This window comes from Natrix helvetica (genome assembly GCF_964273705.1).
Source record: "Natrix helvetica genome assembly, chromosome: 4".
NCBI lineage: Eukaryota > Metazoa > Chordata > Lepidosauria > Squamata > Natricidae > Natrix > Natrix helvetica.
The window spans coordinates 143,794,928-143,822,387 of NC_138550.1; the positions used below are offsets into that span (position 1 = coordinate 143,794,928).

Sequence of the window (27,460 nt, forward strand, 5' to 3'; positions counted from 1 at the left end):
GTTGCCAAGGTTGGAGACCCATCCTCTAAACCTCCCCAGTATGTCCCACCTGTAGCTCTTTTCACAGCTTCTAATTCATACATTTAAAAGATCGGCCACCTAAACTAATAATTATAGAGTGGAACTGATTTTTATTTACGTATTTATTTAGAGGAAGGAGGAAGTACTTAATCTGTGTCAAGATGGAAATATTTGTAAGGGAAACACAGAAACAATTCTGGATTCAAGGATTGTCAAACTAAACTTTCTCCACACTTGCTTTTGTCCTCATACTTCTCTCTTCAAAGAGAATCTAGAAGAGAATTACCAGGATTACATTCTTGGAACGGAAGATTTCATTCATTGGAAGTGATGCAGTTTGCCTCATCTTATTTCTTCCTTGCCTTCAAGTCAGAAATGAGAAACCGCCGATTGCCATTTTCAGCGCAGATTGTCTGCACAGCACAGGTGAACGACACGGGAGCAGGGAGAAAAAAAAGTTAAAAGAAGTCCATTTTAAAACCTGAATGTTAAAGGCCAAGCTCTGCCAACCAGAGTTGTACGAGGCTAGCGCCACTTACGAAAGGGACCGACAACACGTGTCTTTGCCTGATTCCCACAATTCAATTTCTGACCACCACCACTCCCCACGTTGCCTCTCTTAAGAAACTTGGGTAACCTCCCTGATACTCCATTTTTTTATATAAAAGAAAATTCTTCCAGGAACTGCAAGGACATATACTTCAAGGAAAGGGGCAAGGGTGGGTTCCTGCCAGTTCTAACCTTTTCTATAGAAGAGGGTCCACAAATCCACAGTGCTGTTTAGAACCGGTTCCAGCTCTCTCCCCCCCCCCTCTGCACATCATCAAGATGAAGGGTGAGAGGAGGAATTCTGGGAGTTGAAGTCCATAAGTCTTAAAGCTGTCAAGTTTGAACACCCCTGGGATTTTTTTCCCTAAAGGGTTAGGGGTGCAAGGGTCTTGTAGCTTGACAGCTTTAAGACTTGCACAATTCAATGCCAGAGTTCCTGAGCCAACATGACTGGAGGAGGAATTCTGGGAGTTGAAGTCCACAAGTCTTAAAGCTGTCAGGTTAGAACACACCTGGGGTTTTTTTCCCTAAAGGTTTAGGGGTGCAAGGGTCTTGTAGCTTGACAGCTTTAAGACTCACGTGCTTTTTGAAGGGGTGCAAGGGTCTTGTAGCTTGACAGCTTTAAGACTCGCGTGCTTAGCAACCAAAATGCTGGCCAGCTTCTGAGCCAGCATTTTGGTTGCTAAGCAAGAACGTTGTTAATTTCACCACATTTTACAAGTTGGCCACGCCCACCCAGTTACATGGCTGGCAAGCCACTCCCACCCAGTCACATGGCTGGCACCACTGGAAAGGGGGCAGTGAATTATCCCAGAAAATGTTGTGTTTGCGGATTCAAAATCAAGGCTTCATTTCTGCAAAACGGGACTCGTTTGGGTAAGTTCCAAACCTCCAGTCGAGGAGAAAACATCGGCCGAGCAACTGTACAGAGGAACTTTCGCCATGTGTTTTCGGACCAAAATCTCCCATCCTAAGGGAGACGGCTTTGCCTGGAGGTGGAAACATTGTTCCCAAAACGGCGTCAGCTATTGTACTTTCTCTTTCTCTCCCTGGCTCTTCAAGGAGCAGGAACTGGAACCCCCGAAGCAAACACTGCGCAAGCGCAGTCCAGACCGCCCATTCTTCCCTCCCCAGCGCGGAGCGAGGGCTCGCAGCACGTGGCGCGCTTTACGCCCGCTTTCCCTCGCGTGTCTTTCACTGTCGCGCGCTCGCTCTCCGCCGTGGGAGTTCCCCGAGGCTTCCCTCGCCCGCCCTTCCGCTCCGGGGTCGCAGGCGGGGATCGGCGGCGCGCCGCTACCTGCACCCGCAGGACTCGACCACCATGTCCTCGTACTGTTTGTACACCACGTTGTTCCCGGCGTCGGTGTAGAGGATGCTGATGGGCGTCAGCTTAGCCGGCACGCAGCAGCTGGGCGGCGTGGCGCCCGGGTCCATGGAGTTCATGAGGGTCTGGATGATGGCGTGGTTGGTGGGCTCCAGGTGCGAGCGCAGCGGGAAGTCGCACACGCCCTCGCAGTGGTACGCCTCGTACTCGAGCGGGGCAATGATCCAGTCGTCCCAGCCCAGGTCCTTGAAGTTCACGTGCAGCGCCTTCTTGGTGCACCGGAGACGCGCCTTCTTGCCGTGCCGCTTGCCGTGCCGATGGTTATAGGCGGCGCGCTTCATCCGGCGGAGCTGCGCGGGGCCCGCCGCTTCCCAGGGCAGCGCGGCCGCGTTGTGCGGAGGAGGAGGAGGAAGCCGGACTCCCGGGTCCTGGCGGAGCTCGGCGAAGAGGTTCTTCCGCCTGGACTTGCTGAAGACCACCAGCAGCGCTTTCTCCTGCTGGGCCCGGGCGCCTCGCCCCAAGCCTAGGGGCCGCAGGTCCAGCAGCTGCGGGTGGGGCTGAGAGCGCGTCCCCCCGACGGCCCGCAGCTCCAGGCAAAGCTGCTGCCGCTTCTTCCAGGGCCCGCGGAGGGGCGGCAAAGCTTGCCCGACATCAAACACCTCCCAGTCGCCGCCACCGGGCCGGACGGGCGCCGCCTCCTGCAAGTCCAGAGTCCGGGAGTCCAGGCGGCGGCCCGAAAGGCAGGGCGAGACCTGCAGACGGGCCAAGCCTGTCTGAGCCTTGGAGAAAGGATCGCCGGCGGCTTTCCGAAAGAGACGGAGCTCGGCCCCCACCAGCTCCTCTTTGTCTGAGAGAGTCGATACATCAAACAAATATTTTTGCCTCCTTAAAGCGCTGGGCGAAAGATCGTCTGCAAGATAAAGAGAGAGAGAGAGAGATAATTGCAGTCAGTTACAGCTCTTAAGGGAAAACTTCGACGGCCGAGGGGAGGGGGAGGGGAGCTTGTCCAGGTGTGGAGGACATTTTCTGGTAGCCTTGTGCAAGAGGGGACAGGGAAAGGGCTCCAGAAACTGAGGGCTCTTCTCCAACAGGTTGCTGAAACCAAGAGTATCAAAAGCCCTGGGACTTCCTAGGACAGGGGTCTCCAACCTTGGCCACTGTAAGCCTGATGGACTTCAACTCCCAGAATTCCCTAGCCAGCAAAGCTCCAACAGGTTACTTCTCCAACAAGTTACTGAAAAAAGGGAGCCCATCCAAAGCCTTGGAACTTCTTAGAACAGGGGTCTCCAACCTTGGGAACTTTAAGCCCGGTGGACTTTAAGCTTTGCTGGCTGGGGAATTCCGGGAATTGAAGTCCGCCAGGCTTAAAAATTTCCAAGATTGGAGACCCCTGTCCTAGAATACAGTAGCAAGCAACCCACAGGTTTCCAAATGGAGGGGTTTATATCTAATAACTGGTGCCCTTTTAGTGCAAAGGACAAAATGCATTCATGCTGTAGTCATTTGGCACTGTAAAATTTAAGTTTATCTGACATGATTGCTTTTGCCTAGAATGTTAGGGAACTCGACCTGTTTAATGTTTGCTGTTCAAATTGGATTCCGGTATATTTTCACAACTACCAAGCAGATAGGATATTAAGGGATGAATCCATTTCTTAATTGTACTGCGTTTTCAAGATGAAGCACCCCTTTCCCAAATTGGAATAAGGGGAAGTTAAAAAAAACACATAATGACAGCATCTTTTCAACAATGTATGCTCACTTTTCATTGCTTAAAAATCTGAGTTCCTATTTGTGGATTGCAGGAAGGCATTGTAATCACATTGGAATATTTTTTATTGTTTTAAAACATCTGTGTGCAAAGTGCAGGCTATGAAAAATCAGGTCACACCTTATTTTTCTACTTCCCAATACAAAGCTTTATAAATTGGCAAACACAGAAATTCTCCCTTTCTTTGGGGTTTTGCTCAAGAGCTACCGTCATAAAACTTGTATGTCTTTGGGGAGTAATATCACCAACAAATATTGCAACCAAGAGTCTCCTGCTGGAGTGCCGCTACATGGTCTTTATCATTTATTGATTACAAGGGTCACCAGTAATATTCCTATGATGCTTATGATGGGAACCATGATACCTTCAGGTAATATAGCAAGAAAAAGATTGCTTTCACACACTGTGCTAATCCGTCATTTATTTTACTGTGTTCTGATTTTGCAAATGTGAACCCCAAACGCCGTTGGCTTCATCAGCGGATTGTGACTTTTAATGCCATGTACACATTCAGCCAAATTGCCAGTAGCAAATATATTGGTCACCTCATAGTGCTTCCTGTTTAAAAACATGGTGGGAATAATAATTCTCCTCTTTTAAGGATCATTTCTTTGGCTTGTGGATTTTATCCATCCCTGCAATTTAATGCTTTGTTTTGAATTCCAGAATCGGCACCTTTGAAATAGGCCTTGAAGCCTCTCCTAAGATTGTGTGCTTGATGCTGTGTCTTTTATTAAGAAACACACTCTGCCTGTAAGTATTTGCAGACTACATTTTTGGCTGCCATACTGATCCCTCAGTACATAATTAAAGGGGCCAGTGGCAGTTTCAGTGGCATTGAGGACTGTTGCATTGTGCTGAACAAAGGGCCACTTTACCAACACTGAGGCAAAGCAGACCAGCTAAGTGAATGGTATTACCTTTAAATTGTTGGAGTGATTAAATCTGTCATGTCTGTTAGGCAAGGAGATACCTATGGTTGGGTGACAGTGTGGTCCTTTTAATTCCTGGCAGTGGTTGAGGGGGTGTTTTAAATGTCTTAGAAAGTCTTCTTACATGTGGTTGTTTGACAGACGTTGTAAATGCCCAGGTTATGCATGCATTTGTGATCCTATAAGTACCTTATCAAATTACCTGGGGCTTACTTCCAACTGGCGCAAAGAGATTTGTGGTCTTTCTTTGATATCCAATGTGAATTCTAGCCGGTATTACCCCCCCCCCCTTGGAATCTTGAGGACCTGTTCCATATCTTTTAGTAGGGTAAAGCTAGATATTGATTGCCAGTTCTTTTCTAACATATTTTGATTGCAACTCTGTACTTGTTCCCCTGCAAATGTACCTTGGAATAAATGCACCGAGATGTGTAATATTCTTAGGTTGATGTTTTTTTTTTTAAAAAAAAAAGTTTTATTGGTTTTTTTAAAAAAATAAAAAGGAAAAAGGTGCTGGGAAAGGTTACAAAATTTTGGCAGTTGCAATATGCGGCAGGTGTCCCCTCCCCCCATACTCATGTTATACATTTAAACAAAGTTCAGTACAAAATAATAATATTTAGTCAGCATATAAATTCATATAGTTAGGTTGATGTTTTGTGATTCCTCCAAGGTAGTTTCTCCATTCTCAGAAGAACCCTGAAAAGTAACTGGGCCCAAACGTCAATATAATGTTCATATTGAGATCTCAGTGCCAGTTCTAGTTTTTTTTTAAAAAAAAATCTGATTTCTCTATATATACAGTGACCATACCTCCCTTACTATGTAAATGACAGTCCATTATTTCAGAAAGCTATCAGGGTTTTTTTTAATTCACTTTCCCCCTTTATTTTGGTCATTTTAACTGTTACTGTATAAATAGTACCACCATCACAGTATTTTACATTTATATGAAAAATAAAGAAATTGAATTGTCTTTAAAAAAAATTTATATATACTGTTTGATTTTAGATATCTTTTTATGCATTTTTGAACAGTTTTTCTTGGTTTTGTTCTAGAATTGTCTTCGTAAAGCAAAGTTATATTTTTTATCATTATGAACTTGTTTCAGATTTGTCCCCTTTTCTGGTTTGTCCTTTATTTTTTCCAATAAAATATAGTGACCACACTTATATAGTATAGTGCTGAAATGAGTAGGGATTATTCAGTCCAGATTGCTGGATACCTATTTCCCCGTGTAAACATGAAATTATTGCTAAATTGTATTTGAAATCAATAACTGCATTTAAACTGTATTAAAAATATAAATACAAGCAATATTTGAGGTATACAATTCAGTTGTGCTTTTAAATATTGTCAAAAAACACCATTCATCTCAGTGAAGCTGATTTCTGAGTAAACATGTATCCAACATTCTTAATGGGTTCTATTAAATGCTCAATACTGCCATTGTGGTAACAGAGGAATTAGTGTATGAATAGTGGTGTCTTTTCAGGTCTGAGCACCACATATCTTATATAAAATTATGATTCAAGCTAGGCCACTTAAGTTTAATGCTGGGCAGAGAAACTCCTTTGCATTTCTTTGTATCCTCAGCGATGAAAGACAGTTAGCTTTAAAAATTCTTTCCAAGGACAAGACTTACTTTTTTTAAAAAAATGCTCAGGGATGGCCAAGAGAATTATGTTCCTTTACATAGTCTTCTCTACAGCTGTCTGCAGTTTCTCTAGCTTCTCACACTTCAATTCATTGCCAAGGAATGGTATGAGTAAGCTCTCCCAAGGGGCTTTTTTCGGACCATGGAAGTTTCAGAATTACAAAGACATGCATAACAAGTAACACCAGTAATAGCACCTCTTGTCACCTTTAATATTATGTTAAAAAACCCTACCAAAGAAGAATTTTATTTTGGGCACTGAGTGATGCACACATGTATGCAAAGTAAGTTTTAGACTGTATAAACTAGAGGAAGACAGATAGAATCCTGCAGAGTTTCTTATCTAATCCCCTTTTTAAGTATTCCATACTGTGTAAAAAGCTGAAGATAATGTCATCACCAGGTTGTAGCTTAACAAAATTAAGGTGTTAGGTTAGTATTTCCCCAATCTTTGCAACTTTCAGATGTGTGGGCCAAGTCACAGAATTTCCCAGCCAGCCAGCAGAGTGGTTACTGAGAATTCTGGGAGTAGAAGTTCACACAGCTAGAAATTGCCAAAGGTGAGTAACTTCTCTGGGTTAAGAGACAGTGATTGGCCCAAAGCCATCCAATAAGAACCCTTTTATTCCTGTTCTAAACCTCATCCTTTTGCTAGCTCATCCTTTTTCCAGAGGCTTTCCAGATGTGTTGGATTGCAACTCCCATTATCCCTGGCACTTAATATAGATTAATAGAAACTCCCAACCCTTGCTGCTGCTGGATCTAAACTAATGCTTGGAAGTGAGGCTAAGAAATTAAAAGATAAAAGTTCTTGTTTTCATAATCCTGCTCTGTGAAAAAAGGACCCCATGATTGTTGGGCACGTGCCTTCTGCTCAGTTGCTAAAATACGCAACAGCTTGCTGGAAAGAAATGGGTAGCAGCCTTATCTGTCAGCCAGCTTGAAGCAGGTAGCCTTATCCTGAAAGGGCAGGTTTGGTTTTGAAAAAAAAAAACATTAGATGGCAGACACAGGTAGTCCTCAACTTATGATCCACAAGTGGGACCAGAACTTCCATCACTAAGTAACGTCATTAAAGGAGTTTCACCGAATTTTGCTCACATGACTCTTGGGATGATTATAATTGCAGAACTGGTCATAAATCACTTTTTAAAGCACCATTTGTAACAGTCATTAAACAAATGGTTGCAAATCAAGGATTACGTGTACCACCAGCTACACCAAGTGAAAAAAATGCAAGCTAGATGCAAAGATCTGGAAGTGGATTTGCACATGCTAAGAATTAACAACACACTTCACTCATAGTGACACATATTCATCATCCTTCTAACCAAAATAGAAAATTAAGATAGCATTCTCCAAAATAGCACCTTGCAAATGGATACTGACTATAACACCCATCATTCAAAATTAGAATGGCTGGGAGACAAATTCCTTCACCCATTACTACTTCAGCCCCAAGGACAAACTGAGTCAAACTAAATGTTCTCCTGATCTAGTATTTTCATCACTGGTCAAAAGACCCCAGAGAGGTTTTTGAAGATGCCAGAGCAAAATTTAAGATTTCTGCCTAAACAGAACTCCTTCTCTAAATAAAAGCATCTTCTGAAATCAGAGGTCTTTAAGGACTTTTGCTTTGATTTTGGAACAACTTTCTTATGAGCCAGATTTCATTATGAGTAACAAGCTTGAAATGGGTCGTGATCCAGCCTACAATCTACATCTGTTCCAATGGGCTTAAGACCCACTGAAAACAATTCCTTCTACTTAGACTAGATATGTTTAATATAAACTACTTTGTAGTTTATGATTTGTGTGGCACAAATTCAGTCATTGGAAACAGTCTTGTGAGTTTCCAAGAGTCATCAGGAAGACCTGCTTTTGGAAACAGGAGACTGTGCTTGATGTGCCTCAGTGGTCTTTTGGGTAGACAACCACGCATTATAGACTGACCTTGCAGGAAGATTATCACATTGTTAGAATAATCTAGCAGAGTATTATTGGTGATAGGAATTGGGATAACTAGAAGTGGTGAAGAGGACTGGAAGGAAGAAACCAACCAACCTAAAAACAAGGGAGAATTTTTCTGATTGTGAGAACTATTAAGAGATAGAACCGCCTCCTTCCTGAAATTGGGGGTGCTTCATCACTGGACATTTTGAAGAAGAGATTGGGTAGTCATTTGTGTGAGATGATATGAGGATTATGAGAAGAGGTTCAACTGCAAGATCTCCAAGGTCTCTTCCAATTGTATGATTCTGTGCCCTGATCTTACTTCCGAAGTCCCAATGAATGCAATAGAATTTTTTCTCATATAGATATGGAATCTCTCCGTAAGCACAAAGATTCCAGTTTGCATATGATTTCTACAAAATATTTGCCAATTATTGTTCTTCTTACAAGGGATGATTCCTCCTTTCCCCCAGCATACTGACATCCATTTTACCATAAACTTCCCTTGTCTCCTTTTTGAAAATTGAACCTTGTATTGATTCTGCATTAACCTGAAACATTTGGTCTAAATCATTTAAATCCTAGTAGAACCTTTGTTTTCTATGAGATATGAATCTATCAGTTGATTTGGTAATGAATATGTTTGTGAAACCATGCAAAGAAACAGTTGGCTAGGAAATACTGTAAATGTGAATGTATGCAGTGGTCTTTGATTTAAAATTATGTATGTATGTATGTATGTATGTATGTATGTATGTATGTATGTATGTCTCAAATTTCTACACTGCTGTTTTCATCTAAGAGATTCTGGAGGATTTACAAACAATGTATTAGGAAGAGATAGGTAGTAATAGTTGTTATACAAATTGAAAGGTCTTATGTGGCCTGGTTTTGAAGAATTAATAGACTGCTTACTGCCTTTATCTAATTATCAAAGTAAATATACAAAATGCCTACAATTATGGTATGTAAATATACTGGCTCCCTCATATTTAGAGCAGTCTGGTTTTGGTGCCTCTGAATGATGGATATCATATATTACACACCTCTGATGGTTTGACAAAGATGGATTAATTCTACATCTATAACACCTGTAACAACTCGGTGCCTAACTATGCTGTCCTCATTAGCATGTGTAACAATACTTCATGACTGACATTGGAGACTAACTCATCAGTATCCTGCTAGTATATATAATAATAATAATAATAATAATAATAATAATAATAATAATAATAATAATAATAATAATAATAATAATAAATATTTATTTCTTAGCCGCACCCTCTCCCGAAGGATTAAAGATAAAGGTTCCCGTCACACATATGTGCTAGTCATTCCCAACTCTAGGGGGCAGTGCTCATCTCCATTACAAAGCCGAAGAGCCAGCTCTGTCCGAAGATGTCTCCATGGTCATCTGGCCAGCATGACTAAACTCCAAAGGGCACAGAACGCTGTTTTCTTCCTACCAAAGGTGGTCCTTATTTTTCTACTTGCATTTTACATGCTTTCGAACTACTAGGTTTGTAGAAGCTGCGGCAAGTAATAGGAGCTCACTCCATTATGCGGCGGTAGCAATTCGAACTGCTGATCTTTCTGACTGTCAAACTCAGCACCCCTTTAATAATAATTAGTATATATTAATCTCCCTCTAATGCTGCCACTCTTTCCCTGAGACGAAGTTACCCGTTGGCATGAAAATATGCACAAATCAGGATCTTACAACAAGAAATGGCAGGACAATGCATTTGTCCTGATGCCATTTTACAGTTCTTCAGTTGCTCTGTATATGAACAGGAGAAGCAATGGTGTTTTTTCCTCTGCTGCTCTGTTTTTAAATGTCTCGGATTTCCAAACTTCATATCCTCTGTGCATAATTTATGTCCCATCATCCCCAGACAGAGGTGGTGATAGAGTGATGGGAGTTACAGTCTACGATGGTTGGAAAGCAACAACTCTTTATAAATGTGGATCAAAATCACAGATGATTATGCAATAACAGCAATAAACATAATTGTTAGGTTGCCCATGCAATTCACCTTAGAGCAAATGTACTGGAAGGCCAATTGTAGAAATGGGTCAATCAATAATACTCAAGTGATGGGGAGAACTATAGAAAAAGGAGGTATTAGCCCAGGGGTGTTATATTTGAGATTTTAAAGAAGTAGATAATAGAGTATTATTTCCTGAGGTTGGCCAAAGAGATGGAGCAGTGTGTTGAATTAAGACAGGGGTGTCCAAACTTGAGAACTTTAAGACTTGTGGACTTCAACTCCCAGAATTCCCCAGCCACCCATGCTGGCTGGGGAATTCTGGGAGTTGAAGTCCACAAGTCTTAAAGTTCCCAAGTTTGGACACCCCTGTATTAGCCAAATCCCCAATTAGATCCAGGCCAAATGCTGAGTTGTGGGAGTCTGATAGCCAGAGGTTAGAGAAGATGACCACATTTCCTCACATGGAGAAGGTACATTTGTGGCAACTCCCAGGAGCAGGTAATCTGACCTCACTTCCCAGAAAGGAGTGGCGTTTTGTGGATTTTGCACAGCTTGTAACTGCAGTGAGAATCTGCCAGCTCAAGCAGGAAAAGCTACTTAAATGGAGAATGTGGAGAAATGGCACAAAACTGCTTTAATTTTTGGCTCAGAACAAAATAAAGCTGGAGTGAAGGGTTGCCAGGACAATATGATGCCAATGTAAACTGAAAATGAAGCAAGGGCCTAACTCTTGAATTGCCTTGGTTGGCCTCATCTATCCTCATTAATTCATTCCTTTGGCTGCCCCCAAACAGTGCTTAAGGAAGCTCAATATTTTTACGTCAGATTACAAAGGCCGAGACCATTGGCCTTTATTGTAGTGGACCAAAGATTGGTCAAGATGGTGACATGTATGCAGGGTCCTGCCATTTTCTGTCACTTTACCCCATCCTGTGGCTGCCCAGGGCTCAGACTGTTTCAGATGTATTAGCGGTTAAGTAGGCAGATTGACTAAAACAACATAATGTTCACTAAAAGAACAACACTGCATTTTTTAGTCTGTATCAAATTCCAGTAATGTTTCAGATAACCTGTTTTGCATCCAGCTGGACTAATCTGAGTTTTGTTCTCTCATGTGCTAAGATTCATAGCTTAATCCATAAATGAAACAAGATGTTTGTTTAAAGACATAGAGCAAAAGCTGTAGTAATAATTTAACGTTTTGCTGTTTTCTTTTTTGACATAGTTTGATGGATACAGAGAAAGGGGAACACAAAACTTTGGAAGTTTGGTTCCTACCATATGGCCACATGACACGAGTAAAATAGCTCTATATTGGAAGACAGGGACTTTTGCTGGGCTTACTTCAAAAACCTGCTCCTAAGTGGCTCGCTTGTAAATTTGAAGCTGTAATCTCATCACATTATCTCAGAATAAAACCCCACCTAAAATAATAAGAGGTTTTTTTTTTTAAATAAAGAAGTTGAGGAACAACACTGAAAGGAATGCCAATATATATCACCAGAGAAAAATCCTATAATTGGACTGGATTATTGCTATTCTCAGAAACTGGATTTAAATTTTCTTAAATTTTGTATTGATAGAGGGACCAATGGCTCAGGCCCCAGATTTAGTCCCAGAGAGGATAATCTAAATTTGGGTTCATTATTTGAAATGATCCGATGGATTTAAAATGTTCATTCAGGGCAAGAAAAGCAATGAGTTAAAACAGACTCACTGGAGCGATTTCAGTCTTGTGGGAATCCCTTCAAACTCCCTTTTTATTAAATTATTGTATTCAGTGGATAAATCTCATGTAGCCTTTTATTTATTTTTATTTATTCTCTGCCCTTCTGCTCAAACAAGCACTTAACTCAATGCAAACTATTACAAGCTAAAACACTGATACTTAAAAGCCTGGGGAAAATTGGGTCTCATTTTGTAAATACCCAGAGAGCCAAATAACATGAGATATCAATGCTTGAACTCAATGCAGAAGGGCCCCTCCCACTCATGCCTAATAATGAAGCCTTTAATGAAGGAATTGGGACAAATCTTCAAACAGGTCTCTCCTGTTGCATTGTCAGGATAGCTCATAACAAAACTGCCTGTCCCTCAGCCAGACCTCTAACCGCCCTAACACCAATGCTTCATTTTGGGATGAGTAAAAAAATAAGAGACATCCTATGATCTTGATTAGCAGCCAAACAAACATCTTGCATAAACTGCAATTTTTGAAAATGTATGTACATCCTATAGAATTTGTGGAAACAGTAAAGACAACAGAGAAACAAAATTGGGTAGAGTGCAAAAAGAATAAGGAGGTGAGGAAGACACGATGGACAGTCTGTTTCCGGTTTTCTTAAGGTCAGAAAGGGGCCTGGTTGAGACTGCAAATCCCAGAATTCTAAGCCAGAAAATCCCAGGGTTGGTAATTCTGGTACATGTAGTCCCAATGCATCTGGAGGGCATCAACTTGAAAGCAGGCTGGGCTGGCCTCTGTTTTCACTCAGGCAAATTACCATGATTATTCATACATGGATCTAAAATTCAGCCCTTGGCTGTAATACCATTGTGGCTGTTCCTTTAAAAGTTTTGTGTGTGTGTGTGTGTGTGTGTGTGTAACAGAGATCTCGACTCCTTTATTCCTAAATCCACTAAGGCAGAAATTACATTCCATTTTCTTCAGTTGACCCTGCTTGCAAGAAAGTAGCTTAAGGGCGGCTGGAAATACATATGATTTATTTGGTGGAATCCTAGTTAACATGTTAAAATGACATCATACCATAATTCTCGCCTTGGCGAGTCTCTCCCTCCCCACCCTGCCCTGCTCCCCGCTGCACTCCCACCCTCCTTAGTTCAACTTCTTTGGATACCCTGGATTTTTCTGAAGTTGTGAAACGCTTCATTCTGGTAAATTTAGAATGGCCTGCTGCCCACAGGGGAATCGAAGGATGTTGGTTTCTTTTCACCCTTCATAGGTTTTAGTCTGAAGCAATTCTTCCTTGAGTTCAGTGCAGCTCTTCCTACCTACCAGTTTTGTAATCTGATCCTACTCAAGATTGAATCAGCAGTCAGTCCCAGAATTCATCATTGCAACTGATTGATTGATTGATTGCAGATTGAATATGTGCCATCAAGTTGAGGTTGACCATGTAAACACCCTGGGGTGATTTGTCTTCAAATCTTCCAATAGCTCACCCATTTTTGCTGCAATCAAGCCTAGCCACCTTGCTTTTGGTTCTCCTTTTCTTCTGTTTCCTTCTACCGCTCCCAGCATTACAGACTTCTCCAGAGACCTAGATCTTCACATAACTGTCCAAAATAAGATAGTTGAAGCTTCAAATAAGAACTCTGATTTGTTCTATGATTTCTTTTTCTTTCTTTCTTTTCTTTCTTTCTTTCTTTTTTCTTTCTTTCTTTCTTTCTTTCTTTCTTTCTTTCTTTCTTTCTTTCTTTCTTTCTTTCTTTCTTTCTTGCCATTCATAGTATTCCCAGGAATCTTCTCTCATTCTAAGGTTCAAAAGCATCAATGCTCTCTATCCTGTTTTTTTTTAAAGTCTAACTTAAGTTTCATACTGTCACAGAAAAAGCCAACATTGCTTCCTTCTGAGTGGCCATGCATACTCCTTAATTCTAAGAGTGAAGATGCACAATTTCTACACTTCAGCAGAATTCAGTTTTATGCCAGCATTTTATTTTGCTGTATACCCGCTATCACCACCATCGTCCAGCCAGAAATAATTGAGATACAAATCTGCAGACTAAGCAGAGTTTCAATTTAGGACAACTCAGTGATGGCAATGAAGCTTAATTTCAAGGAAGTACATTTGGGACCATTTGTATTTTCACTTGTGGCCCATCTTCGGAGAATTTGGGGAGAAATGTTTTAAGCAAACCATAGACATTTAATTTTTCATGGGCTACATTTTCCAACCTAATGTCTCCCTCCTGTTTCTCCTCCTCTCTCTCCGAAAGCCCTTCAGACAGATGCCATAAGCAATGACCTGCTAACAACTGTTCCCCCTACACACTGTGAGAACAGAGAAAGTCAATCATGCTTTGTTGGATGAAACTTAATTCTGCATAAACTCAATGAAGAGTGAACTGCCTTCATTTTTCAATAGATCATAGAATAGAGCCTTTAATACCAGTTGAGATAGCAGCATCAATTAGAAGTGAAGTTGCTCCCTGGATATATTAACTGTGGGCAAACATCTTCATTCCTTGAACATCTTGAACATCTCAAGGGTGATACTGGAATGTTTTTCAATTCCCTACTGGAATCCCTTTTGTCTCCTTCCATAATTGTTTCTGCTTTCCAACGCAAGGCAAGCTAATGGAAGGGTGGGGATAAAAATCCTATTTCTGTAACAGTATTTCCTGAAGAAATTAATCCTTAGCAAAACTTCTCTAAACTGTCTTTTCTCTGAGATGTTCCAGTCCACCCCTATATTTTCAATTACTAAAAAGGAAGATTTTTTTTTTAAAGTCCTCTCTACACAGGGGCCTGAGAATAAGCCCTTATTGAATTTAGTATTTTTTCCATGTAGAAAATACAAAATTCCACTGCTAGTTTCTGGTCTGTTCCCCCCGCCCCCGCCCCCGCCTTTACAGAGGAGGTACCTGCAGGCGGTATTCTGCCCCAGTACTAGAATTAAACCATTTAAAATATATTAGCTGCATTTCTCTTGAAGTTAATTTGCAGGGTTTCCTTGTACCCTGAGGGGCCCTGGCCACAACTGGCTGAGAGCCTAGTTGGCAAGCCCTCTCATTCCCGACGCTTGCTTGCTTTTCTCAACGAAAGGCGAGGCTTGGGATAACTTCATCCTTTTTTAAATCGCTGGATGGCAAAATACTAGCGCTGAAAGGTTCCTGCCTCGCTCGCTCGCTCTTTCCTTCCCTCCGCCGACTTCGTTCTAAATCAAAGGCACTCGAGCCCCACTTCCTCTGGAGATGGGAGCGCTACCTGCCAGATGCCCAGACCTCGGAAGTTTTATTTCTCTTCGATGGTCTTTTCCTTTCCCGACCCCCTCAGGAGTGGAGGATGCCTGCGGCTTTGAGTTCTTGGCTCCCCTTTCCTCGAAGCTCCAAAAGTGGCGAAAGAACAGGGCGCCTCCGGAGAAGGGCCTTTCCAAGCGTCGCTTCCCATAAGCCCCGTCGGGGGTCTTCTTAGTGACTGGCAAAAGAAACAGCTGTGTGTAGACTGGCTTCTACAGTAACAGCAGCGACAGGGAAAAGTGTTTGGACGGTTCGGAGGGGTTTATTCCCCCCGGATTGCTGCGCCCGATCCGGCTTTCCACCTTGGATGATACTGGCCTCCCCAAGGAAAAGCGCATTATTAATATTGGCATTGGATTTCCTTTTTTTTTTAAAGGAAGTGCTGTATTTGTCCGGCAAATGAAAGACACGTCAAGGAGAGTGCATTTTCCTCCCCATTTCGAAGCGGCTGTAAATCTGCCTCCCGCCACAAATAGATTTCCCGCTAGCGGAAATCTCCCCGGCCCCCCAAAACATGGGATTTTTAAAATGCCACCTTGAAAGTTGCCATAAAGGAGGCAAAGGGGAAGATCGGCTGCAAAGCAGGTATTCCGAGGTATGGAGCGACAACAAACGGCCCTTTCCAGGATGGCGCAGAAGCAGACAGGCCTCGGGGATGAGCGAGCGAGAGAAAGTGGGGCGTTTATTTTAAACGAGACCCATATCATATCTTCTAAGGGAACCACGAAGGATATTTTATCATCTCTGATAAAGCTGCGGAGTCTTCGAGACGAATGAAGAGACGTTCGATGGAAGAAAAGCTTAGAAATACCTTCTCCCGTCCAACCATATACATAAATTATGATAAATGAGATAGATAGATAGATGATAGATAGATAGATAGATAGATAGATAGATAGATAGATAGATAGATAGATAGATAGATAGATAGATGACAGACAGACAGACAGACAGAGAACACACATATTCAGGGAAGAAAGAGAGAGAGAGAGAGAGACAGACAGACAGACAGACAGACAGACAGACAGACAGACAGACAGACTATTTTAGGGCTTTTCCTAGATTCGGAGGGAAGGCTGCTGTTGTTATCCCCAATGCTATTTCTCTGCTCTATGTAAAACTGCCGGCTTGTTGGAAAGGAATCTTCTCCACCTTCCTTCCCTTTCCCCCAATTCACGCCCTTCCTGCCAGTAAGTCTTGGCGGAGCTTCAAGGGAAGAAAAGCTTAGGAGGTATAGTTAATATTTGGAGAAGGGGGATCGCCGGTCTAGGGCCTAGGCAGCTATAAACTAGGGAAATTTCGATTTTTCAGAGCTAAGAGCCGATTCCTCGCGTGTAGAAGACTCGCTATATACACCATCTTCTATATACAATTGTGTTGACGTTTCTCTCACACGCTTAAAGTTAATAAGTCATACGAGACATCATGTAGAAAAAGAAAACATCCCACTCGTGGTGCACGAAGGTGACTCAGGAATCCTTTCTATCACCGTAGGTAGAAAATGCTTCCTTTCTTCCCACTCACCCCTGGACTCATTGAAAGAGACCGGCTCGCTCTAGCCCCCTGAAGACGCCAAACTCTAAGGTTCTGGCCAGCTTCTGGATTGACCTCTCTCCCGACAGAAATCTCAAAACAAGGGGACCCACCAGCGCGGGGAGCTGATTGATCCTAGTCTCCTATCTCCGGTGGGCCTTTGAACTTCCCCCACCCAGAGAAGGAGCAGGAGGGTGGACAAAGATAACAGGCTGCCGGGCCCTTCTCGAGGGTAGCAAAGCCCAAAGCTTTCAAAGGGCTCTGTTGGCTCTCTCGGGCTCTTCCTTCTCCCGGACCATTGTCCCTTGTCAAAGCAGGAAACAAAGGCAAGACTTAACCTGAAGGATCTCCATTAATGTTTTTAAGGGAAGCTTGATAAATTCATTCTTTCCACAGCTGAAGTGCCAACAGAAAAACATGCGGTGTTTCTTCATTACAATCCGTTTTACTCCTTCCTTCCTTCCTTCCTTCCTTCCTTCCTTCCTTCTTTTTCTTCCTTCCTTCCTCAAACTTCTTCATCTTGTGCCCGCAGTGGAGGAACTGAAGTTTAAAGATGAATTAAATATATCTAAAACACATCCCCCTCCAGGTTCCACATCGTTAAATTGTATCTTCCTTTAATAGGAGGAATTGAATAGGAACTGAAGCTGGTGGGGGGGAATGAAAGACGTCACTTCTTTGATTAAAAGAATCTTTATTGATACCGTCCCGCTAATCACAACATACGGTCTCCTATAGATACGAGAAACGCCCAAGCAAGAGCAGTAGAAGCATCAAATAGTAAATCCTGGCTAGTTGGGCCGTTTTAGAAGGAAAAAGCTTCAAAGACCAGCATGAGCCAAAGCCTCTCAAATCCCCGCGAGTCAACCCGTGCGAGTCAACAAGGAAAGGAGGACGGGCGGTGTCCAACGAATTCAGTTTCTCTAACAAGAGCCACGCTGGCCGAACCAAAGGCAGTTGGAACAGCATTGATCTTAACACCTTTGGAAAAGGAAAGGAAAGCGGGCGGAGCGTAAGAAGGGAGGAAGGCGGAGGAATTGTAAATCCGAATTAGGTATCAGTCAGACGGCGAAGCAATTGCCTATAACTAAGCAGTTTGCACAAGAAGTTGAAAAGCACACATTTTAGGAAGAAACCCCATCGACTTCAGGCGCGTTTACTGTGGGAAAGAAGAGGAAGCCTGCATCGGACAACTGCAGCCCACCAAACGGTACCCAAGAGTTTAAGCACGGCCTTGGGTTTAAACACGGCCTTCTGTTCAAGGCGGTTTCAGGCGGAGTCAACGGGCTTAGGGATGGAGCGGGGCCGCAGCGTTGAGAAGATGGATGGGTGTTCTTGGGCTGTCGCCCTCCAGCTTCAAAGAGGCGGCGGCCTTCTTCGTCCTTTCAAGGAAATGCCCGGGTAGGTACCCCAGGAAGAAAAGCCTGGGGTGCAATCTGGCCTGAAAGGGAAGCTTGCGGGATGGAGTTGAACTCTAAAAGCCGAGCGTTTGGTGGGAGCAGGAGGTGCTTCCCTTCCCCAAGTCTTTTTCCCCTCCTCTCAGAGCGAAAGGGCGCCAGCGCCTTTTTTTCCCAACTAAGAGTATGTGTGTGTGTGTGTGTGTGTGTGTGTGTGTGTGTGTATGTATGTATGTATGTATGTATGTATGTATGTATGTATGTATGTAGAATAGAATAGTATTCTTTATTGGACAACAAGGAATTTGTCTGTCTGTCTGTCTGTCTGTCTGTCTGTCTCTCTCTCTCTCTCCCCTATCCTATCCTATCTTATCTATCTATCTATCTATCCAGACCTGATTGTCATAGCCTATTCTGGTAAAATGAAATAAAAGTCCACACCCGTTCCTTTGATGTTTAAACTCGTTTCTAACTCCAAATGCAGTATAACAAAGGGATCCTTCCTCTTATGTGCGGTACTCGCAGATCGGCGGCTCCTGGAGACAGCGGTGGGGTCGACGCTGCTAAAGACCTCCTCCTATGGCACACCTACCCCTCGCCCCGCATTTAAGAGAAAGAGAGACGGGAGATCCCAGGAGATCTCTCTCTCTCTCTCTCTCTCTCTCTCTCTCTCTCTCTCTCTCTCTCTCTCCCTCCCTCCCTCCCTCCCTCCCTCCCTCCCCCCCCCTCTCTCTCTCTCTCTCTCTCACACACACACACACACACACACACCATTCTCCAGGGTAGTTTAAAACGACGCCGTTGGTTTTTTTAGGCATACCTGGCGCCAGGGTGATATATGGCTTCACAGCGTTGGTCTCACATTTTAAAAATGGAATTGAAACAACCTGGTTTGCCAAAGTCTAAAAGGAAAACCAACTTCTCTCTCTCCCTCCCTCCCTCCCTCCCTCCCTCCCTCCCTCCCTCCCTCTCTCTGTCCCTCCCTCCCTCCCGCCTGGGACAGATGGGAATTGTAGTCTAACATCTGCTTGAATAAAATTTGGTAAAGGGCTATGGCGAAAGTATTTTCTCAGCTATGAAGCTAGAAATAGTTGAGCGCAGCTGGATCGCCGGCCGAAGAGGTAATCGAACAGCCGAGAAGGTCTCCCACCTGCCTGAACCGCCCTTTTCCTCTGAATAGAACGGGAGGTCATTGAGCAGGAAATCCCCGCCTGCAAAGAATCCACCTTCAAGCCCGCTAAACGGCCTCTTCTCCGGCGAGCGACGCTCGAAACTAAGGCCAAAGCCCTGCATTTCTACGCCCAAGAGCTTGAAAGGAAGCGCCCCTGGAAGTCAAGAGATAGGATCGGGACTAGGACGGGGCTTCGTTTACAAAGCGCTGCCTTCCCTGGAGACCTGCACAGCCGCCTGAACGGACTTCGTAGGTATTGGTCATCGAGGTCTCCACAACTCTCGGAGGTGAAGGCCAGGTCAGGAAATCTAAGTGAGCCCTTACCACACGATAAGTGTGCGCGGGCAAAACAGCTGGGCTTTGGGATGGAGCAGGTGTTTCAGTCGTGTGTCCCCCCCCACACACACACACGCAGCGTACCCCACAAACGAACCAACCCCGTTTTAGCCGATAGCTGTGCGCAAACCTAAATTTCTGGGGTGGGTTTTTTTTTTTTTTGGGGACATAGTAGGTTCCGAGGCCCCAATATGGGTCCGAATGAAACAGGTTTTCCAGGACTGATTCTAGGCATAGGCAGGCGCATCGCGTCACCCCAGTGTTTTTCAAAAGGTGAAACTTTACGATGTTTAGCTTAAACGCTGACTGGGGAATTTTGAGAGTTAAAGTGCACACATTTGCCACGTTTGAAAAACACCGTCTTAGACACGTCTGAGGTCAATATTTCCAGGCGCAGAAAAATAAAACAAACAAAAGCCCAAAAGGAAGTGAGGGGGAAAAGAAAGAGGAGGGAATTTCTTGGCGCAAATCGGTCCACTCACCGCTCCCAAACCCCACTCCAGGAGACACCACCCGAGAACGAGCCCAGGCACCCCCCAACCCTAATTCCAGGCAAGTCTGAACAGGCTGGCCGCATGGCAAATTCTTTTTGCCCTCCTCCCTGCCCAAAAATGTAGGCGGAGTCACACGCACCGACTCCCAAGGACAATTGCCCGCAGCGCGACCCCGAGAAGGAGACGAGGCCTACCGAGTTCATCGATGTATAAACAGGATTCGCTTCTTAAGAATAAGTTCTACCGACTCGAAGGAAGCTTTACGCTCAAATAAAGGAGTTTAAGTTCGGCTCAGCGATGTCCACGCTACAGAGCGGTCAGCTGCTTGATAGGGTTCATAGTCTTGGATCCAGAAACGATCCATGCAGTGGTGTATTAAGCAGACTAAACGCGTGCTTAGGGCACCAGGCCCAATGGGGGCACCACAAAGTTGAGAAAGAAAGAAAAACCAATGAAGATTTGTACAGTATGTACAAAGGAGGGGGGGACCACCAAGATTTGTCAGTGCTTAGGGCACCAATGACCCTTAATTCGCCACTGGATCCAAGGGAAGGGGGAAAGGGAGGAGGGAGAAGAAGGACTCTTCTTTTATGGTCTCCTCTCCCCGATTTTCTACTTCCTTGCTTTATTGGGGGTCTTCTGCCCCCCTCCGGCCCTCTGATCTCCACTGCGTTTTTCACACAAAAAAGGACTCCTCCAACTGACCTCAAGGTCACCCAAGAACTGCGCGCAACCATCACGCCAACTGGAGAGAAGGTGTGGTCAAGATGGGATTCCCACATAGGCGCCCCACCGGCCCAGTCCGAGGATCTGCTTAGAATCCAGCCAAGTTCCAGAATTTCAAACGGGAGTCGCCTGGCCTCTCTTCCCGCCAGACCCGACCATAGGGTGGTGTCGCCCACCCATTCCGCCTCAAGATGTCCAAAAAGAGTTGCAGGAAAAGGCCTCCCAGCTCAGGATCCGTTTAGCTCAGGGTGGTGGATCTGGTCCGGGACGAAGCAGCCTGCTACGCCCGGGTGCCCTCTAGATGCAGTCAGCAGGCTGGGAATAATGGGATTGAAATCCAAGACAACCGATGGATAGATAGGCTGTTGGAAAAGGCTTATTGGTTTATTGTTGGTTAATTCCATCCTAGCAAACGCCTCAACCTACTTTGCTCATCAGAACCCCAAACCATTTGAAACTTACTTTCAAATAAGCCCAACCCGTGGAGGAAAAAAAGCGCGGGGCGGTAGGTTACTTGCGCCAGCCAAGGTGATATCAGGAGAATAGGGCGTCCCATAGGATTTTTAGGAGGGCAGAGCCAAAAGATGCCTTCTGAGGCTAGACGGCTGTGCGCACCCAACTGCCCGGAGGTAGCTTACCGTTTACAGCCCCCCACCCACCCAATTTCTGAAGTTTACCATCGGTTTTCAAATCTTTCCCCTATTCCACACAGACCCCCCCCCCTCAACTCTCTCTCTCTCTCACTCTTGTTTTGGTGCAACCTGCTATCTTTAAAGGCGCCGCTGAACCCTTCCACCTTAGACTCTTTGGGTGAGGCGGGTTGAGGACCCTGGCAGCTAAAAGCAGTTTCAGCCAAGGCAGCCTCCCCCCCCCCCCCCACGCCAGTGGTATATTAAGCAAACTAAGCACGTGCTTAGGGCACCAAGCCCAAGGGGGCAACACAAAGTTGAGAAAGGAGGGGGGTAACCCAATGAAGATTTGTACAGTGTGTACAAAGGAGGGGGGGCACCAAGATTCGCCAGTGCTTAAGGCACCAATGAGCCTTAATCCGCCACTGCACCCGGCGCCTACTGAGAGGGAGATCTCTTTGGACTGAGCCGAGTTAGAGAATCTGGAGTCTGAGATCCTTCGAGGCGATTTTACAAGTAAAAGCTCGATGCCAACCTCCCCCCCCCCCTGGTTTCAAGCAAGCCAAGACTAAGACAGGATGTCGATCAGGGAACTACAGCAGGTGAAGGAGGATCCGATCTTCGGGGCATCCCAAAGCTACGCTCTTATTAGCTCCGTTTCTTTGCCGCGATCCAGCCTCCGGCCCCACGTAGGGAGAAATCCAAGATTCCTGGGATTTTCTCCAAGGGCCTTTGAGGAAATCTACCCTAGCAAAGCTTTCCCCCCGATCCTGAGCCCCCATATTTGAAGCGAACTTCGAACCTACAAGCCCTGGAGTTGAGACACGGGATATATGACCCAACGCGGCTCCCAACCGCCTCATTGGGATGGTTCTTCCCACATTGGAGGGCAACTGAGGAAGTAACCGGCCCACTGACCTGGCCAGTCTTTGGCGGTCCCCCAGCGGAGACGAAGGGCAGGGAGGCAATGGACAGATAAGCTGTTTTGCTGAACATAAAGGACATAAGGAGAAGTGTTGAAAAATAAAGACTTATTAGAGTGGAGCTGGCAAATCTGGCTCGTTTTCTTTGCCAACATCTTTGTCTAGCGTTGTGTGAAAGCAGGCAGCCTTCCCATTTTAGCCAGAACCCCGGGGTTGCTTAGTGGCCTCCTGTCCAACTGCTAACTAAATCTGCCCCCGTTTAGCTTCCCAGCGCAGACCATGCCAGCCAGGTGCTGCCACCTGCTGAAGCAATCAATAAGCACTTTGCTGTTTATCGCGGCGTCGTGATTTCACCAATATGCCTCCTACACTCGAAAATTTTGGGGAACAGCAAGGAAAGACGTTTTTGAAACAAAATAATAATAAGAAGACCGACCCTTCTGGTTACTACTTTTGTTGCTGTCCCTCCGGGGAGCGCCTGCCAAGAGCAGGACCCGGCATCGGACCTTAAGTTTCGCCTCTTGAAGTGGCACTTCAGCCATTCCCCGCACTGTTTTTCCCGCAGCTCCAAGGGATGCATGTTGGGGAATTTGCAGGAAGCCGGGAGACCGGATAGGCCGCAAGAAGGGGACTTTTAACGACTTTGTTTTTTTAAAAAATAGCATGGGTAGTATAAGCAGTCTCAGCAATTAACAGCCGAAAGGGAGAACTGGAGGGAGATGGGCTTTAAAAACAGACAAGAGAGGGGGCGTCGGAGGGCGTCTTCCCCTTCGGAGGGACACTGGAGTCTTGGTCGGACTGATCCGGAGCTGTCGGCAGCTCCCACTTCATTAGGAAAGACCAGACACTATTTGATCTGTTATGACAGCAGCGCTCAATTAGATCGCGTTGCTGAACCACTCCAATCAGGGACTTAATGCTCAGAAGTTCCAGCGCCAGGTCACAGCCCTTGACACATCAAATCAAAATCAGGGGGCGGGAGGAGGCCTTTCTCTCCGTCCAACCAGGAGGCTTGGGCGCGACGCCTTCCCTCCCTCCCTCCCGCTCTTTTCCTGCTCAACCCCCCGCCCCCAAGATTCCTAGTCCTGAAGATCTCGGGGTACCCTCCTGTTTTGCTCACCAAAAGAGGCACTGGGAACGGCGCGCGATGTGTGCAACCAAGAATGAAAACAAGCCTACAAAAATGAAAGGCGTTTGTACGCCCTACCTAGAAGGAGAGGCAAGGAAATTGTTTTGGTTTTGTTTTGTTTTTCTGAGAAGCTTAACCCTTTGCAATGAAATGGTCAGTCATTAAAAGCAAGACCGCGTAGTACCATTGGACTTGCAGGGGCGGCGCAACGTGCAACAGGTTTACACTGGTGCAATAGGACTGGGAGTTTGTTAATATGGTTTATTGGGTGAGGGATTTTCTGTCTTCACTGTGAATTTTATTGTGTGCACTGAGGGAGCTCAACCAATCTCATTGTACATAGGTTGTGCAGTGTGCACCGACAAATAAATAATTTAATTCTATTCGAGAGCGGAGAAGTTCTCTCGGGCCAACCAGGCCCCCTTGCAAATCTAGACAAACGATACGCGACACGCTTTCTTTCTCTGCTCACTCCAGCCGAGGCTATGAACGCAGTTCTGCAAAAATATGTCCATGCGAAATCCATTCTTAAAATGCCACTGACGGGCACCCACCAAATTCGGCGTTTGCCAGAAAAAAAATGAGAATGCTGACGCCCCCAGGGGCTTAACTCTTCCCCAAGAGGAGGACAAAACCAACTATTCCAAAGTCCCCATTCCCCCACCGCATCCCCGGAACAATTTTTTCTTACGGATCTTCAAGGAGATGAAATTCAAATTCACTGCCCAAATCCTTTTGCGGTACACCGAGTCCTCCCGTGGACAAACTAATTCCATCGATTCTTCCTCAAAAATTTTCCAGAATTTTGGGGCTGCATGGTAAGCATTATGGACCACTGCGAGGTGATGTAAAATTAATGCCGTGGGGAAGTAGTAGCAATGATGACTGCTTGACCCCATAAATGACACAGAGAAGCAAGCGGCAAATAAGAGTACCCATGCCTGGTCTCAAAGGAAGAGGGACTCGTCTCTCTCCGCCGCCTCCCCTCCATGGTTTAGGAGTTGTTTCAAAGCCGCCTCCACCTCCCCCCCCCCCCCATTATAGGATACCACCCAATGATTCACAGAAACCTAAAAGAGTTAGCGTTTTGGAACTAGCGTTTTGGGTTTCCTTTTATTTATTTTGAACCTCAGCCTCCGAGATAGCTCATGGATCCCGCTTAGGTCTGGAGGACATAGATCAGAACGGGAAGTGAGAGGTAAGAAAAGGTGTGTGGGGATTCCGGAAATCGCAACTCCGTGGGACGGCCGTTTAATTAACCGGTAATTGCTAGTTGGCGCAACTAAGCGACGCAGAATGGAGCCCCAAAGGTTTCTGAGCAGGAATCTCTATTTTCCTACAAAGGAAGAAGCCTGAAGGTGAAGCACGAAAAAGTAAGAGAAAACGCAAGTCAAGCGCTCTGCACGCGATCCCAAGATTTGGTTTGGTCTGCGCAGACTTCCTGCCCTCACATCGGAATCTCGGAAACTGTGCCTGATCTCCGGAATTCAGGGAAGAGAAGAGAAGGGAAGAGAAGGGAGGGAGGAGGAGAGGAGAAAGAAAGAAAGAAAGAAAGAAAGAAAGAAAGAAAGAAAGAAAGAAAGAAAGAAAGAAAGAAAGATTCCCTATCCATTCCTCCATCCCGAAAAAACCCGGGATGCGCAAAATCGTCCAAAAAGAAGCGCTTTTCAACTCCTTCTTCTTGCTTAGGCGTAACCTTCGAAGACGGAAGGGCCGAAGTCGAATTCAGCCCCCGTGGTGCAAAGAGAGCGTTGTCTCTTACCGAAGCGAATAGGGAAGAAAGGGACGGGCGTCGGGATTTGGGGCTAGAGCACGAAGAAAGCACGTCGGGAACCGCGGCTAAGCCTTCTCCGACTCCCGCTCTAAGACCGAGCACGCCAGTCGAAAGAGTTGTATTACTACTACTACTACTACTACCACCACCACTACTACTGCTGTTACTAAGTGAATGTCCCATCAGGCTTGGTGAAAATAAGGAAGCAGGACAGGAAAGGGCTCACGCGAGCCAGATTAAGTTTCTACGTGTAAGAAACCTAGCGCTGGGGGGGGGGGGGGTTGCCCCCATCCTGAACAAGTCAGCCAAGAAGGCGCTGCTCTTTTTAACACCAAGTGCCAGAGTCCATTACCTGTGTGCTTATTCCGAAACTAATATGCTGTTACTCAGGGAGCCTTACTTCTGGTGCGCAGTTGCTCGCAAGCAATCCTAAAGCTTCCTCCCAAACCCGGAGATCCCGCTCAATAGGAACCTTGCACACAAACACGCCCCGAACAGAGGCTTTCCCAATTCACGTTGCACCACGACTCCCATCGCTCGCAGCCAGCTTAGCCGTCGTGGGCTAAGAGGCGCCTGGGTGCTGCTGTTGTGCTCCCACCCCATCCCAAAAGCGGTCAGGAGAGCAGCTGTGAGTGAGCCGGCCCGGGGAAGGAAAAGAACCTGCCGGGTAGCGGTGCCTAAGCGCCTGCGGCAGGACCAGGGACCTGTCTGCTCTTTGGCAGAAGGGCCGGCGGACGCACTGCCTGGAAGTGCACTGAAGCGCGCCCAAGTACAGTGCAGTAGACCGGCGGGAAGCGGGGAAGAGATCGCGGGCAAGGTGGGTGAGTGGGTGGTGTTCCACAGGCGAGAAGATCCCCGTCCGCGGTGCTGAGCCTCTTACCTCGCCCCCTGTCCACAAAGCTGGTGATGGTGTTGGCCGCTTTGGAGGACTGGAAGAAGCTGGCGTTGATGCCCAGTTTCTCGGCGATGGAATAGGTCCGGTAGAGGGAGAGCATGTACTCGTGGGGCTCCACCCGCGGCTGGGCTGCAGCCGGTCCCTTTTTGGCCGCCTCTCCAGCTGATCGGGACGTTCCGCCTTCCCGGCAGCTCCGCTTGCCCTTGCCGGGCTCCCGGAGAGACGGCGCGGCGGTGGCGGCGATGGTGGCCTGCTGGCAACAGGGAAGATCCCCCCAGAAGAAACCCGCGAGGAACACGGCGGAGAGCAGAGCCCGGGCCGCATTCATAGCGAGCGAGCGAGCGGCTGCCCCGGAGCAAAGCGCTCGCCCGCCCGCCCGGCCTCCTCGCTCGGCGCCCACGGCCAGCACCAGCGCCTCCAGCCCGGCGAAGCTCCCTCCGGCCGTCTGCGGCGCGGCGTTCCCAGCGCGAGAGGCCAGAGCCCTGACGGGACACGCCCCCCGCTCCTCGCTGCGCCCCCCCGACACGCCCCTTCCTTGGTTGCGGTCACGCCTCCCGCTCAGAAGAGGGAATCATGTAGTTGGCATTAGGCAGAGCTGGACGCCGGGTCTTCAAACCCGGGGGGGGGGCCCTCTGGCAAGAGGGACCACCGGTCCAGTAGAGAAAATCCTCCCTACCCTTTTCAAACTCTTAACTCACCCGTTTTAGGCTAGGCTAGGCTAGGCTAGGCTAGGCTTGGCTAGGCTAGGCTTGGCTAGAATAGAATAGAATAGAATAGAATAGAATAGAATAGAATAGAATAGAATAGAATAGAATAGAATAGAATAGAATTCGTTATTGGCCAAGTGTGATTGGACACACAAGGAATTTGTCTTTGGTGCATAGGTTCTCAGTGGACATAAGGAGAATAAAAATACACTCATCAAGAATAAAAAGATACAACACTTAGTGATAGTCAAGAGTCATGGTTAAAAGATAAAGGTTCCCCTTGCATATATGTGCTAGTTGTCCCCGACTCTAGGGGGGGTGCTCATCTCCGTTTCTTTTTTTTTCTTTTTTTTTTGAAAATTTTTTTATTGGTTTTTACAAATATTTTGGGGGAAAGGGTACATAAGTGTGGAGAAAAATTTTGACAGCTACATCATACGGAAGGTGGTGCTCCCCTCTCTCTCTTATTTTTGTATATATCAAAATATCATTATTACATACATATTAGTAGTTAAAGTTTACCTCGAATTCTTTAACATCTTCAATCATTTACTTTATATCACTT

At 45.8% G+C, this 27,460-nt stretch overlaps 2 protein-coding genes across 2 annotated transcripts in view; one reads left to right on the forward strand and one right to left on the reverse strand.

Annotated features, from left to right (window-relative positions):
• Nucleotides 1-27,460, forward strand: part of CPQ (carboxypeptidase Q) — a 638,038-nt gene that overhangs the window by 168,274 nt on the left and 442,304 nt on the right. The gene's annotated exons all lie outside the window — the stretch shown is intronic.
• On the reverse strand, nucleotides 1,285-26,565 carry GDF6 (growth differentiation factor 6). The gene is made up of 2 exons (XM_081953100.1): nucleotides 26,174-26,565; nucleotides 1,285-2,804 (listed from the first exon to the last, which is right to left on the reverse strand). Exons 1-2 carry the CDS (start codon nucleotides 26,514-26,516, stop codon nucleotides 1,864-1,866), a joined length of 1,284 nt encoding a protein of 427 aa, XP_081809226.1. The 5' UTR covers nucleotides 26,517-26,565; the 3' UTR covers nucleotides 1,285-1,863.

Excerpts from the sequence above, each read along its gene's own strand:
- GDF6 (XM_081953100.1), bottom strand. The coding sequence starts at position 26,516 with ATGAATGCGGCCCGGGCTCTGCTCTCCGCCGTGTTCCTCGCGGGTTTC. Across the intron at positions 2,805-26,173 it reads CTTTGTGGACAGGGGGCGAG|ACGATCTTTCGCCCAGCGCT; the intron begins GTAAGAGGCTCA and ends TTTATCTTGCAG.